This window comes from Lepisosteus oculatus, chromosome 12 (assembly GCF_040954835.1).
Source record: "Lepisosteus oculatus isolate fLepOcu1 chromosome 12, fLepOcu1.hap2, whole genome shotgun sequence".
Taxonomy (NCBI): Eukaryota; Metazoa; Chordata; class Actinopteri; order Semionotiformes; family Lepisosteidae; genus Lepisosteus; species Lepisosteus oculatus.
The window spans coordinates 35,343,789-35,359,580 of NC_090707.1; the positions used below are offsets into that span (position 1 = coordinate 35,343,789).

Below are 15,792 nucleotides of genomic sequence, written 5' to 3' on the forward strand. Positions count from 1 at the left end.
GTTTACTGAGATGCTGAGATGCGAAGGTGTGAGATTCACTGATCAACGCAATTCTTGAAATTTACCTTGTTTGCCTTAATTAAGTTCGTTTATCGTCAGCAGTCTAGAAACAGAGCATAAAACATGCAGGTGCAGAGAAACAGAGAGAGGTACTGGAGGGACAACAAGAGACAAGAACACAAAGACCCGAGAGGTCCTTGTCCAGATCGCCTGGAAAGACCGAATTGAAGTTAAGTACTGTATTTGAACCCTGTTAAGTAAACTTGCCTGTATAAAGAATCCCTCAGGTAAAAACGGCCTCCCCTGGCTATTGGGTGTATTTTTAGAAAAGGAAGATAGGTTCCCATCCATTTTGTAACATATGGGTTTACAGGAGAGAGATTTAGCTATCGGATTCTGTTTGGTTTAAAGGCATCTTTTCTCTTTGGTCTGTGTAGGCATTATATTAGAGAAGTTGAATACTTGATAACAGTCTGGTGTTTTTCTGGGTGGTCAAGACGTAGGCCCCTGGGATTATATGATAAATAGTAAATTATAAATTTAAGAAACATTAGGAAAAACTAATTTTTCAGGCACACAAAGGAGCAAAAGTGTTTAAATATGTTTCTCACTTTTCCACCACAAATACCAAACTTTTACATGTCCAGTTTATCTCATTGCATCAAGGTTCAACTTTTTCATAAGCTCGAAAGGTTTCTGATGAATGTTTCTCCTTTGAGCTGAGACATCAGAGAGATGGAACTTGGATATGGAAGAGCTTCTGAAGATTATAGACTCTCCTACACTTTGTCCTCATTAACCTGACCAAGCCCCTATGTATATCTTACAGGTTTGACTAAGAAAAGGATCTTCCACACACTGTTTTCCACAACATTTGTGTTTTTCACAGTATCAGTAGCGGTCTGGCCCACACATTTCCTTTATGCTTTTTGAGTTTAAAACTAGAACAAAATGAATCATTTCTGTTTTCAATCAGCGCCATGATCCCCTTCTTAAAGAAATTTAACCTATTAGATATTTTACATATTACTTTCATATTTATGTTCAATAACTTTCTTATGAGACTTACTCTTTTTAACAAAGATTCAAATTTTTAAGGCTTCCTCTTTCTGAAATGCAAAGCAAAGGCCACTGCTCTTTTCTCCTACTGATGTATAAGCATTACCTTAAACACACTTCAAATGTATGAGATCAAAGGTGACAAAAGACACCTTCATAAAGCAAAGCTTCGCATCTAGGTGAGTCAAACTCTTCCAAGCCTTTCCATTGTCATCATCATACATGAACCGCCCACAGAGAAACTACAGCAGCAGCCAAAAAGTTAAAAAAAAAACAGCAGTGTGACTGAGAGAGCTGGAATCGCTGAACATGCTGTCCAGACTTTTTCTTTTCTATCTCTGCTTTGGTCACTTAAAGGGTAAGTATTTATTTTTTCTCGCTCAGCTGTTTCTCTTATTTAGTCGCAATTTAGTCCCTACTGCCACAGCTTTTTTATTTCTCTCAAGGCAAGGCTGAAGTTTCAAAGTGATCTGAAGATGAAGAACACATGCAAGAGATTAAACATTCGTCGTTAGCTACAACGTTATTTTAAGGCTTTTTAGTCAAAGTTATTTCCATTCTTCCCACAAAGACAGAATTATTTAAAAACATGTTCTGAAATGATGCAGGGATGTGATTAAAGTTTAATGTGTATTTGAAGCTAACTGTTTACAGTTTCAGTCTGTTAAAGGTAATCCTGTTCATGCTGTGGCTGTTTTGATGGCCCGACTGAGCAAAGCACAATTTTCAAAAATTACGTTATAGAGACTTTTTTGTGTTTAACTTGACATAAGTATATCCATCATGGAATGGTAAAAATAGCACCTTTTTCAGGAAACTGCTTCACAGAAAAGATTTTGGATCAAAAACCTTAATTCTCTTCTAAACTATCTGGCAGAGTTTTCTGTGTTTCTTTCATTCTGACATTCAAGTCTAACAATATCATGACTTGGAAATCCCAGACCATACCTCAGATTGATGAAACATTAACAGAAACTAAAATAATGTTACATTGCAGTTTGTAAAAAATGCTCAATGCCCCGAAAATGCATATCTGATTAAAATAAAGAGGACAACAGTCCTGTTTCTGTTTCTTCATAGTTTCAGTTGCTTTACTGAGTTGAAGATCCCCATCTAATTGAAACTGCACTACACTGAGGTTTTTTTTACTAAAACAATTTTTTTAAAAAAATGTTAATACTTAAAACAAATCTTGGGAAAAATATAGTAGATGAGACAGACACCTTCTTGAAAAATAAAGATTCATTACATTAGATTCATGCGATCTGAAAGCAATGTGACAGCAATTCCAAATTTTCACCCGAAGGTGATAAAACTGTCTACAAGGTGCGCACACATCTGTAAAACAGGCCAGAGATTCAAGCACAGATAAACAGAAACAATGTTTAGCCTGCAGTATAATTGAAGCACACTGGCAATGAATCACTCTACCATTTGAAAATAATTGTGAGATTAACCCATCAAATACAGTACACACCTACAAAGAGACACAGACTGGTAGTACCCTTCAAAATTGCAGAAATGTCATGTACAGTACACTTAAATCCCGGTTTGAGAATGTCTTTGCTGTTCTGAATAGACTGCTGGGAACAAAATGATTACACTTTCTACTGTAATATTAACATTCTATGTTTGCTTTACTGCTAAATGTCCTTCTAAGTGTGTAACGCTGCACTCTAGGTATAATGGTATTTTAGGCTATTTGTTCTTGCAAATAACGAGGGATCTGTTCAAGGGAATGTCAGATTAAATTGTGACGGAGTTAAGTAACATTTCTTGAGGAATTGAAAGGTTTTCATTTTGCTGTCTTTTTTATTTTACTATGCAGTGCTGTCTTTTCACAATGTCTAAGGTCGACAAGCATGAGTGGACACTGTTAGCAGTGGCTCCTGTCCATGCTCTGTGGGAACTTTGGAATCCCCACATAAGCAAAAGGAGCAGGCAACAACCAACCTGTCCTTACAGTTCTAGGGCCGAGCATGCAGACCTGAAGAATGAGCTTCAGTTATACCAAGGATATGTGTCACCTATTTAAATAACTAGCTAAGCTATGCTAATTCATGTTGATGGTTAATGCTGATGACTAACGATGTGTAGGCTTTGATGGAGACATAAAATAACACAAGACACAGGTTTCAATGATCACTATTGTTTGTTTTGTTAACAAAAATAAAACTAGCTTTGATTTGAGGTAAAAACACACTGTTATGGGGCCAAATTGCTAGTACCTACTTCCACCAACCCTCCAGTTTGGCCAAAAGACTTGAGACCCAACTTGAGTTACCTTGCTCTCTCTGCTCTGCTAAAATGCCAGTTGTTTATAGGTGTACTGGTGTAAGTTGGGTTTAACCCAAAGGGCTTGGAGAAATGTGTCTAATTTCTTGATTTTTTTCTAAAAGCCTTCCAGGTTTCACAACCCCATCGACAGACTGCAAGCACCAATGGAACTGTAACCTTTACGTGCAGCTACACAAGCCCCACAAAAAACTTTTCAGACGTACAAGTTCATTTGATGAGGAGAGTACACAATGACTCCCTACCCTGTGCCAAGTTACGCAATGATATCCAGAAAAGTGTGAGCTGCCTCATGTCTGAAAAGAAAGGCAGTGTGACTTTCAACATCTTCAATTTTACACACAACGATACCGATCTGTATGTTTGCAGAGTGCACAGAAAACTCCCACTTCCTTTTGTGAGCAGAGATGGTGATGGGACATTGTTGGTCTTTCCTGGTAGGTGCTTATTCCTTCCTCCACAATGAACTCCGAAGAAGCTTACAGGGTAGCTATAATAGCTTTAATAAAGGGTTCTCTCTGTATTTTCTCTATGAGTAGTCATAAACCTTTAAAAGCAGAATTCCCAGTAGTACTTACGAAAAGAGAAAGGATATTATTAGTTTAGTGAACAAGGGTTAGAAAACGTGGGCTAAATTTAGGCTTGGATGGAGAAGTCCTGTTGATATTTTATAGATTCATGATTCAGTTGGTTATGTGATCTTTTGATTAAAAACATTGTGCTTATGCGATACGTATATTAGAAAAATCCATATGAACATGGGAACTCATCAAGGATTCATCTACCAGCATTTGGAGATGTATGAGTTCAATAACATGATCTGGATGTTTTATTTTCAAAACTGCTAGAGAATGTCCTGAAAGCCAGAGAATGACCCCTTTACCCTGTGAATGAAAGGTGTCCCAGGACATGATATCTAACAGACCCAATGTTATTTCTTAAGTGGAAAAAAGAAAAGAAAATGAACTTTTAAAATCCTTGAAAGTTCGCATTTACAATGTATTGTAATTTACAATAACAAAATGGAGATTGGACTTGTTTGTAAATGTGTTCAAAAGAGCATGAATGTGTTTGAATATCAGATAATTTAATTGACACTGTGATGTTTATGCCGTCATTTCTACTTGAATGCGTCTAAAATAAAGTTTCAGATTGTTTCACTATATTTCTCTTCCTAATTGGCTAAAGGATATGAAATAGGTGCTATCTACCTCTCAGGTCTACTGGTACATTTGATATTGAAATTGGATTTAAACTGGCTTTCTGGTTCTTGTTACATTATACATTATTTGTGTGGCACAAGTTCTGTAAGGGACAGAACTCATGCATTGACCCTTAACCTACAACTGCTAATAATAAGGAAATAATAAGTATTCAGAACTGCTACTTTCCTCCCAGCAATAAGGCATTGGATTCCAAAGAATCTCTTGCACTTTACCAGGAGGATGTTACAATTAATGTTAGAACTAACAGAACTAACAAAAACAAAAAGACTATATAGTGATTTGTCTTTATTTCCTTCCCTAGAAATTAAAACAGAAGACACAAAGCCTTCTATATGTTTGGATGATAGTCTTCTATGGATTTTGGTTGGAGTTGCTGCATTTTCCATTATTTACAGCATAAGTGTGACCTTTGCTTGTTTGAAGCTGAAGGTAAGTGTAAGCACTAAATATGTAACTCTTAATTCAACACAAATGTATGCATGTTCTTTCTATAAATGAGATTAAATAGTAAAATAAATGATGGAAATGTAACATTTTCATAGTATGTACAGTAAATTTGGCTTGAACGCCACTGTATTGTAAGTTAAGAACTAAGAAAGTGTTCTGGTCAAAGGGTCTTTAAAGGTCCCACTATCTATTTCCTGAAGCATTTGAAAGGCATGACAAGTACGCAAAACAATTATAACATAAATTTGATTCAAGACTCAAGATAAGGGTATGTATGGAGGTTCAGGTTTGGAAGATCTACTAATAAAAAAATGCTTCCAAGCTGAGCTTCTGAACGCAAAAACATTCAGTTACTGAGAGGTAACTAGAAACCCTTTTAAAACTTGTAAAATTGTTTAGGATCACTGAACCATGCACCTGTTTTCATGATAAAATATTCAAAATGTTTTTAGTCACTAACTCTCGACCCAAAAAGCAAAACAAGCTATGAACATATAGTATTTTACCTTGATCTGAAATTCTGTTATTATTGTCCAGCCAAATGACTTTCATGTTGTAACAGAAATATTTGGTAGGGGAAGTGGTTTGCCACATACCAGAAAATGGACACACATACACAGATGTGCTCACATGGATGCACACATGCACTAAAGTGTACGCAGATAGCAGACTTGTGGACCAATCACAACAAGCAAAGTCATAAGCAAGTGTTTGATATAACTGGTATCGTATCAAGGTATAAGATAAAATAAGATGGGATTGTATTGATCCTGAAGGGAAATTGAAGATTAGAGTATAGTATAGTATTACCAAGTTAACAAGTAAAAATAAGTGAGTTAACTATTATACTGATCGAACACAAATGCAATGGTACCGTAAGTAATTACTGTAATTGGAAAGCAGAATACTTTGAGCCATTTCTAACCGATGCCCCTGTTAAGAAAATAACTTTTTCCATACCAAGAATAGATTATTTACACATTTTTAAAGGAAATGAAAACAGTGAAATTAGTGAGCCACGTAGAATATAGGAACACACGGAATTTTACAGAGGAAATAGGCCATTCAATACATCATTGGGTAGTTAGTAACTAATTGATCCCAGGATCTTATTCAGTCATTTCTTGAAAAATCAGCGTTTTCAATGTTGACAATATGGCTGGGTAGCTTGTTCCAGATTCCCACAATCCTTCGCTTAAAGGAGTGCCTCCTGTTCTCAGTTTTTATTGCATTTACACATAGGCACCTGTATTCACTGGTACTGTACGTGCAAAAGTACATTACTGGGTTTCCCTTCTCTGGAGTGTATTAGTGTATACAATATAAACAGTCGTTAAATCTATATTAATGTACTGTATAGAGTAATGTAATGCCTCTTGTACCTGCTTGACAATTACTGCTTGAGAGGAATGTAATGCTGATGGCGAGCTCTTCACTGCTCAGTGCCACCAGCACATATAGATAGTTAGGTAGAATAGGATTGTTTTTACCCCAGCATCTGATATGACCCACCCAAGAGACAATGTATATACCCAGCGAAAACTGTACGAAAAAAGAGAAATTGGTTCTCTCTTTAGCTGAGTCTGGTCTTGGGATATTTATTGACGTTCACTGGGATTTTTTAAAAGCAATTTGGTTTCGTCCTTCTTCACGGGCTTCTGCTGAAGAACTACCAATACTTTGGTACAAGGATACAAAATCCTTGAAGGCACCAACAGAATCAATGCAGGGGGCTTTCTTCAGAATCCACAGTGAAGCATGCAAGCTTTTAAATGTAAAGCAATGATTTCTTTAAGGACAAGCATTATTTGACAAGCTGCATCCTTCAATTTCACTCCAAGACCTTTTATTTGTGTATACTGTAGGTTTCTCTTGATGAAGAAATGGACCTTTCTGAGGCACACAGCAATGGGCAGGTACTGTACAGTACAGGGAGAGCAGAGCAAAACCCCAGTGTGACTGCTGAAAATATCACGTACACACTCACACTGTGATGCCTGCACGAGAAATAGAGAGACTCAGCAGAGTATAGTTGCCATTGACTGTATTCTGCTGAGGCTGTGGGGGGTCGCCTGTTCCCATTCTTAACCTCTCCCTCAATGTTGTCTTTCAGGTCCACTTGCAAGCTGGAGACAGACCATCGAGACAGGTAAAATTCAGATTTGTTTCATCTGTTGTGCTAACGATGCGCTAACGATGTTTAAAAAAGGAAAGTGGGCGTGCATTAGAGAGCAGTCCCCACACTAAAACAGCAGCAAAGGACCAGGGGCTCATAGTGTGTCTGGGCTTGTGAGGAGATGGAAACAGTATCAGCCATCTCCTTTCTTTGTGCGGATACAATAGGGCCAAAATATAAAGTGCTAATTTTACATATCATATTTTGCCAATAAGACATGGAACTGTATACGGTAATATTCCATCCATTTTCTAATGTCTTCATCCACATTTTGGTTACTGGGGAGCCAGAGCCTAGCCTGGCATGCAACAGGTACAGGGCAGGGTACACCTTGGACAGGACACCAGTCCATCAGGAGCACACACACCGATACACACACTCCCAACAGGTCCAATTTTCCCAGACACTAACAAACCAGTATGTCTTTGGGCAGTGGCAAGAGACCAGAGCACCCAGAGGTAACCCACGTGAGCATGGAGAGAACTCACTGTACAAACCCTACACAAGGAACCCAGAGCTCTGCGAGACACCACTGTGCCATCCACATAGAATTTTAGTTCTGTAATAAATACAAGATATAGAAATATATAATAGATGTAAATACGTGCTTCTTAACAGGCTTCGTAGAGGCTAAGACTGCAAACGTTTGTCAGTTTTCTATGAAAGAATTACAGTTGATATTTTGTGATAAGATTTGAGATTTTCTGTCTCCTGCAAACAGGTAAAAACAGGCTAGGTATTTAGAGAACACTCAACCTGACGTCTGAGAAGGAAAATAAAATGAGCAAAGGCACTTTGCCGAACACATGCAGCTTAACGGTAGACAAATTGCGATGCTCACTCACTTCCAATTGAAAAATCGAAACAATAATTAGTGATGGATGCGATTAAGTAATAGTTCAATTCATCTTGTGTCTTTGAGCTCATTAAGGACTGTAACACACACTGGATCAGCCCTGCAGAACAGACCAACTGCAAGGGCTTCCCAACTCTTATATAAGGTACACAGGTTCAGAAAGAGGTTTCTTTCACACTTCAAATGTCTTTTTTTAGGACGCGTGTGAGTGTTGATACTGTCTTTCACATGTGACAAAAGTTGGTTTCACACTATCAGAGTTACTCATGTCATTAGATGTGATTCCTTCTACTCTCAGCACCTTGTAGAAGGCAATTAGTTGCTACAGCTGTTAAAGTAAGTTACCTTTATTCTGCATTACTATACCTTTGGCAAAGGCTAAATTAACAGATCCCAGCAAATACTCTAATGCCTTCCACAATGTGATTCAGAAAGAATATTGTAGAGCTGGATGTGTGCAATGTATACACTATATATATCCCACTTCATACCCAAATGAAAAACATATTGCATATACAGTATAATCATGTGATCTTCCTATCCATGTGTGAATCAGGTGCTCTCAATATGATAAAGATGACGGAAATAGGGATTAGCTGTGGTCAGATTTTAGGATTTTAAGACTTCACTTGAAAGTAGAATTTCACATTCACTTACATATTTCATATATTGGCGTAATTCTGACATACCCTTTGTTTCTATATGCACTGACTCTACCATTACATACTGAGTAAGATTGTGTGAGATTATGTGAGAAATACAGGAAAATACTTTGGCAAACATAATCTGTGGAGAATATTTCCCACTAACCTTTATTTTAGGTGGTGGTTACATACTGTAACAGAAGTTTGAGAGGAAGTCACACTCTGATCTTGCACAACTCTTCTATAGAGTATATATGCTCGCTGGCTGCCCATAGCTCTGATCGCATCTTTTCTAAATCACCTCCCTCCACCCCAATGGCACCCTTGCAGCTGGTACATTCCTTGTAAGCTAGGGCTTTGTTGTGACGGGGTTGATTTTCAGCAAGCGTTGTTATTTCTCCAGACGGGCAGGCTAAACACATTAAATATGCTATCCCTTTACTGCATGTTTGTCAGCTTGATTCATTGTTATTGGAATTTGACTGAACTACTGAATTTAGAGTTAAGAAACCAATATAATAAGAAATCAATATACTGTTGAAATATTTTCTCTAAATTATATCTGCCAGTCAAAGTCTTTATTTTTATATATATATTTTTTATGTTTCTCACATAGAAGCGGCACTCTTACAGAGTATACACACCCTAGGATTATGGTAGGCCCAAAAAGTAGACGTTTTATTGAACACCCTGGAGATAAAACTGGAAAATAAGCCACCAAAGAGAAAGACAGAACACAATCGATCAGCACAGGAGAGAGGTGGCGGAGAGATCACCCTTTGTTTTGGAGTGCCTCTTACTGTACTTCTTTGTGCATGCTTGCCTGTGTGCTGAACCATTTCCTGCAGTTTCTTCCAGATCCTGCTCTCCTTGTCCAGACCCATTGTCTGCTCACCTACAACAGGTCCAGGCAGTAATAAATGAATCAATTACCTGTACTCTGCATGGAGAACAGGAGAGGAAGAACTCAAATAAAAGTTCTCAAATCCTTACAAAAGACAACATTAGCATTTTTGTCCTAAAAAAATCACAAGGTTTGATATATTCCTTTGAAACTGTTTCGATAAATGAGATCATAGGTCATGGTTCAAAACTGGTTTTAAAGGGTAGAGCTCAGTGGCACAGTCTGGTTTGAAAATTCCAATGGAGCACAATGTCTGTACTGCTGTACAGTGCCGTACGGTCTGATATTTCTGCCCTTGACTGTGTACATTTATCTTCGGGTCATTTTGTTTTCCCCATTGCAGAGTGATAAGCTCGACATTTTAAGTTAAGATTGCTTCCAAATCTATGGCAAAATCTGTTTCAGAAAAGAAGACGAGGTGATCCAGATGCAAACAGCGAATATATGGACATGAGGAAAGTCCAAGCCGGAATGCAGGAGCCCTCAAGGGACAGGAACTTTAATTCCCAACATTTTCATATTTGACTTCTTTGTTGATCTCCATTTGTTACTTTTTCTGCCTTTCCATGAGCAGTGACCATACTGTGTTAAAAAGTTCCTCAAGGTTTCTGACAAGAATGGAAGATCTCAAAGAGGCTGCTCCAGAGCCTTTATAAGATAAGAGCACTGCTCTCTCTCATTACTGATGTTACCCTTGTGTGCTCTCTTTGTGAACTTTCCCCATTTACTCCTGTCTTGCTTCCCTCTTCTTTGTCTCCTCTCTGTTTAAAGAGACCAAAAATGAGTATCATCTGCAGCTGTGCTGCATAGATCAGCCTTAAAAACCTTCACAACCGATTAACCATTCATGGCTCTCTAGATGGCTCAACTATACATCCCCCCCTGCTATCCTTCAACAGCTACTGTACTATAGGGAGTTGACCCCAGTTTCCCAGCTAAATGTAACCCTGGGTAGTGGCTATCTTCTTCACATGGCTGGGTGGCTGGACTACTGGGCATCATTAAGGTATAGTTAGGGGTCACATAAGTCACATCAGAGGTGGGTGATGTGGATCTCTTTTTAAATATAGCACTTAAGGTCCCTTTGGATGAAATATATGCAAATGCTAGCAACGATGAACTTAAATCATATTTTTTGGGTAGATCACCACATCAATTTGTGCTTGTCTACTACAAGCACAATTTGCGGTATCACTTTTTTTATGATGAGCAGTAGCCAGAGCAGACAAGGTAGCAAAATTATTATTTCAGGTTTCAGAACTGTTCCATCTCGTGTTCAGTCTTCCTGAATGCCTAATCTGTACCAAAAAAAGGCATATACTGTATGAAGCTCATGCATTTCCATATTAGTTCCTTTTTTGGAATGTATATTTTTCTGTTAATATGAATCCCTGTTGACACTTTTGCTTTTTTTGAGTCAAGGCTAAATGAGTCCTTTCTCTTCTGAATAGTGTACACAGAGAAGAATATGTAAAATGCATTCAGTACTCTAATATTGGTAGTACTGCACCATCATCACGTTTCTCCTCATGGGCAATAATAGCAAAGAAGCATTTATATTCATGGTTTTTTCAAACCCATATACCCCCCTTTTCGTGGAATGAGTTAACTAAATTTACCCCCGTTTTGTTGAATTATTCCATTTTAAACTCATAAGTTCAAGTTGTACCATTTCACAATACAGCTATATACGTGAAATGTATACACAGATTTTAAACCAAATATTGTTGCGCAATCTGACCAATCTAGCTCACGGAGGGGAAGGAAGTTACATATCAGCATGTCAGCCAATATTTAACAAAAACAACGACCAGAAACTAACATATGCTGACTGTTAATTATTCAGCCCTAATTGAATTCAATAGTGAAAGTGCCTTTGGAAGCAATGACAGCTGAAAATCGTCTTAGATACATCTCTATAAACTGGAGTTTTCACCCTTTCACTTCTTCGCATACTTGCTCAAGCTTGGTAAAGTTGGTTGGATTGTTGACGGCCAACAATTGTCAAGTCTTTCCACTGATTTTCAATCCGATTCAAGTCAAGAGATTCACTGGGTCACCAAGGACATTTGTCTTGTTAAGCTAAAAGAAACAGGATTTGAGATGGGTTCATCACTCTGCCATACAGTATACAGTAGAACAGCTTTCTGGAGTCACTGGGATATTAAAACTGACATTTTCATCCATCTCAAGATAGACAATCACCGTGCTCGAAGGGATATTCAGTGACTTTGGAATTTGCTACGTGACATATTCACGGTGGCCATTCAACTAATTGCGAGACTTTTCAAAGTAATTTTGTGTCCCTGACGTAATTTCGGTTCACCACAGCACAGAGGTGGAGGTAAATACTTAAGCAGTCAGCAGTTCAGTTTTGATTTTTCTTGATGTTTTTGCAGATTTTGTTTCACGCATTCAAGTGTTAAGTTTGAGTTTATAGTTTACATATGACATTGGTAAATTCAACAAAGTGAGACATCATAGGAAGAAGACAAATACTTTTGCAAGGCACTGTAGATATAATTTTTGCCTATTATTAATACATTAGTGTATTGTTAGAGTCACCGTGTTTTAAGGTTTGCTGTTTTTCCTTTCGCTTTTTAAGTATGGTACTTTTTGCTTCTATTTTTGTTCAAAAAAGTTATTTTTTACTTTTTTACTTGGTTGCAGAAAATATCTTAAACTCAATTACTTTAAGTTGAACAACTGCCAAACTGTTTCAGATTTTCAAGATAGCAAGCTTATTTTTGTACTACTTCAGTGTCTACATTAGACTTGACAATATTATAGACTTGTCAATTTACTATTAAAATGCACTAAAAATTTTGAGTAATAGTGAGCACATGTACAATCTGTTGGCAAACAGCTGCTTTTTTGTTTTTATTTACCCCCCGATAAAGAAGTTTTTCCCTTTTTCAAGATGCTTATTTAATTAAAGTTTTTACTTCGCCAGTGCCCAGGAGGGAAAAACGAAAGTTTACTGGATTTGGCATTAGTATATACAGTACTTGATTGTTTTATTACTGAACTTTTGCTTTGCTGGTGTTTGCCTCCAATAAGGAGTAATTGAAACAAACACTTTTTAATTTGGTTATTTTTTTGGAACCTATCAAGCTTGAACCACACTTTTTGAATGTAATTGTTCTTCCTGCGTTTCGCTTAATGACAATATATAAACACAGAAACGGGAAGAATGACAAAAAAAGTGGGAAAAAAACTCACAATGCAGTTTTCCCTCATTGCAAACACCTGCTCTTTCTGTAAATGTAGTTATTACTGAGGATTTTCAAAGCTGATTGTTAAATGGGCCTCAATTCAGTCAGTAAGTAGTTGCATTATTGGTGTGGTAAACGAAAAACAACATGGGCTTTGTGGCTTTTCTTTCTTCCTCTTATACAGAGAAAATGAACCACAACTGACTTCCTTTCAAGAGCACTTGTGAACGATCTGTACTACAAGTGCTCAGAGGGTTAGCACTGGGTTTGGGGGTTCAGGTTAAAAGGTGGGCCATCGCTTTTAAAAAGACCTTTGTCAGCACCTAACTGGGTGGCTGGCTGTTGAGGGTCTCCGCTGGGTAATAGGGGGAATGCTGTGTGAGGCTTGCGGTTTAGAAAATGAAAATAGAACTGTATAAAAAATAAACATGAAACTGATAAGATTCAACACAATCTATTCAAGACAAAAAACAAACCCACAATAAAAATGAACATGCCATATCTTAACTATGGCCTTAACTAACAGACCATCCAGTCTTTACAGTGGTTGTTGAGGAAAGCTTTAAAATGTATTCTTTAACCCATTACATAAACACTGCTGCTGTATAATCCATCTGTTTATTAATATAGCAATATTAATATAAGCAGAATTTATTGTAGCCTTACTATACTGTAGGCTTTTCACTAATATTACTGTATTTGTGATGTGTTACACAGAACATCGCAAAGCTTTCAGGATGATGTTGATGACATAGCAGAGACACTTTCAGGATTACATATAAATGTCAATAAGGATTCAAGCTATTGTACAATGAAGAAGTGGGCTAGGCATCAAATTGAAAGATTGCAGCGAAACTTCAGCACACCCACAAAAGGCCAAATCCAGACGATTCACTTGCCAGTGTGTTATTGTGTCTGTCACCTTCTAATGCTAAGTTTGGAGTTTTGCTGTTTTATTGTTGATGTGGACAGAGTCTGTCCTTCATTTTAAAAGACTGTTATAAAGCAAAAACAGGTACCTGTGATTATAAGTCAAGATGCTTGATGTACAAATGAGTGCCCTTTGGTTTGTCATGGACAATGAGAATGTGTTCTCAAAGTGACATTTCTGAATTAAAGAATTTAAAAAAGCTAAATGATGTGTTGTGTAATCCATCTACTCCCTCTCAATGCTTACAAATTTCCATAAAGTATAATAAAAAAAAGAATGGTTTCTTTTTAAATACATTCTGGTGACTTCACTCAGTAAAGATTAAAAAAGGAAATCAGAAACTAAAAACTATGGAAGCTTATTAGCGGCAGTGAGAAAAATAATTCATGTTTTATCTGCAAATGCGAATTGGCAGAAACAGCTCTCTCCTTGCTTTATGCAGTTTTAAAACATTGTAGAAGCATTATGTAAGAATACATTTACAGTATTTGATACTATGTAATATTGTATATCACGGTGTTTTATAACACGTGACCTATCAGGAAATACCCTGGAGGAATGAAACCATAAAGAAACTTGTCAGGCATTTTTTTGGAGATAAAGAGGTTTTCTACAGAAGCCAAAAAACAATATGATCTTGTTTAAGCATACTTTAATATAATGCCATTTACTGTAGATGCATTTAAACACAATAATGACAGTTATTTCATGTTAATTATTATAATACGGTATAGTGATCAGTGAGTAGCTTTCATCAATTCAGAAGTACAGTATGAGTCATATTTAAAACGACTACACACTTTTTGCTTATTGCTTTAAGCATATTGATAAGTGTACTGTATATGATTGTACAGTACACTTATCAATATGCTATTGCATGGTAAAAAAGTTTTGAATTAGCCCATGAACTTGCCAAAACGACAAAATGTGATTGTTTTTTAAAGCATAAACACAAACACAGTAGAAGATATAGACAACTGAGGAGTTTGTCCGCATGTTCACAAAAGCATTTCAAGAGCAGCTCACTTGAACCTGTGAGATAAGTACAGTATTTCAAATGTAGAAAAAATATTTTTAATGCAGTGGAAAAAAATAGAAAGACAAAAAAGAAGAACAGTAGGGGAAATATAAACTATTTCTGAAAAAATAAGAAATCCAGAGAGGATCTGATTCTCACAGTGCATTATGTATATTTAACTGCCCTGGAAGTATGTGGGAAATATTGTCTTTGGATGAGATGTTAAACTGAAACCCTCACTATTTAACTACTGGCATTAAATTGTCATCAAATTGTCCTGGCCCAGTTCCACTTCAAGATTATACAATCTGGCTACAGTACTGTAGCTCCCTCATGTTTCAATAGGCAAACTTGCTTCTCATTTCTCCACCTGCTGGTTAGAATTGTAAATGCTGGGGAAAATAAATGCAAAGACTAATTACCACTGACTGCTAATACTGTTTTAACACGAACCTCTTTTCGATATTTTGTTGCCCTCTCAAAACAATTTTCTTCCTTACAAAACATCTGTCTTCCATATTGGTTCCATATGGCTGCAGTTGACTACACTATAGATGTTTCTTTAGGAAGGAAGGAAAAGGTGTTTCCCTGACCATCAATCTTTTCAAAGATCAATACTTACACTCTCATGTCTGTCATCTTCCTGCCACTTTTAATAAAAAAGTAAAAATGTCAAAAATGACATATTTATAGACACCACCGGCAGATGAATGAGGATTTCTGTTGCATAGTTTTATGAGACAATGCGTTCTGCTCTGCTCTGCTAAAACAATTAGCACAGTGCATCCAACACCCCTTTATAATTAATATGATATGACTGTGAAATTAAAATTTATAAGCTTTAATTTCACAGAGGCAAAGCAAACCTGGTTAGCACTGGGAAATTGAAAAGAGATGAATTGATGTAGACAAAGCCACACTTAATAATGGAAGATAACTGCAGTTTCCTGAGGCTGTACCAACATCCCTAAGGCCAGATGTGGTGATGTGGTCCCCAGAGGCACAGGGAATCATCCTCATT

General features: G+C 37.1%; 1 protein-coding gene across 2 annotated transcripts; it reads left to right on the forward strand.

Moving 5' to 3' along the window:
- The first annotated feature begins 1,266 nt into the window (after positions 1–1,266).
- On the forward strand, positions 1,267–13,958 carry LOC107078819 (cytotoxic T-lymphocyte protein 4-like). Of its 2 annotated transcripts, XM_015359336.2 has the most exons (6): positions 1,267–1,417; positions 3,459–3,791; positions 4,882–5,009; positions 6,893–6,943; positions 7,141–7,176; positions 10,013–13,958. In XM_015359336.2, the coding sequence occupies exons 1-6, from the start codon at positions 1,369–1,371 to the stop codon at positions 10,130–10,132; spliced, it is 717 nt and encodes a 238-aa protein (XP_015214822.2). In that variant the 5' UTR covers positions 1,267–1,368; the 3' UTR covers positions 10,133–13,958. The 2 variants fall into 2 exon arrangements, with proteins under 2 accessions (XP_015214822.2, XP_015214824.2); XM_015359338.2 differs by lacking the exon at positions 6,893–6,943.
- Positions 13,959–15,792: the final 1,834 nt, after the last annotated feature.

What these genes read in the sequence shown, in the direction of transcription:
- LOC107078819 (XM_015359336.2), top strand. Translation starts at nt 1,369, where the DNA reads ATGCTGTCCAGACTTTTTCTTTTCTATCTCTGCTTTGGTCACTTAAAG. An exon ending in TTGCTTGTTTGAAGCTGAAG is followed by an intron (nt 5,010 to 6,892) that starts GTAAGTGTAAGC and finishes TGTATACTGTAG; the next exon opens with GTTTCTCTTGATGAAGAAAT. An exon ending in AGGCACACAGCAATGGGCAG is followed by an intron (nt 6,944 to 7,140) that starts GTACTGTACAGT and finishes GTTGTCTTTCAG; the next exon opens with GTCCACTTGCAAGCTGGAGA.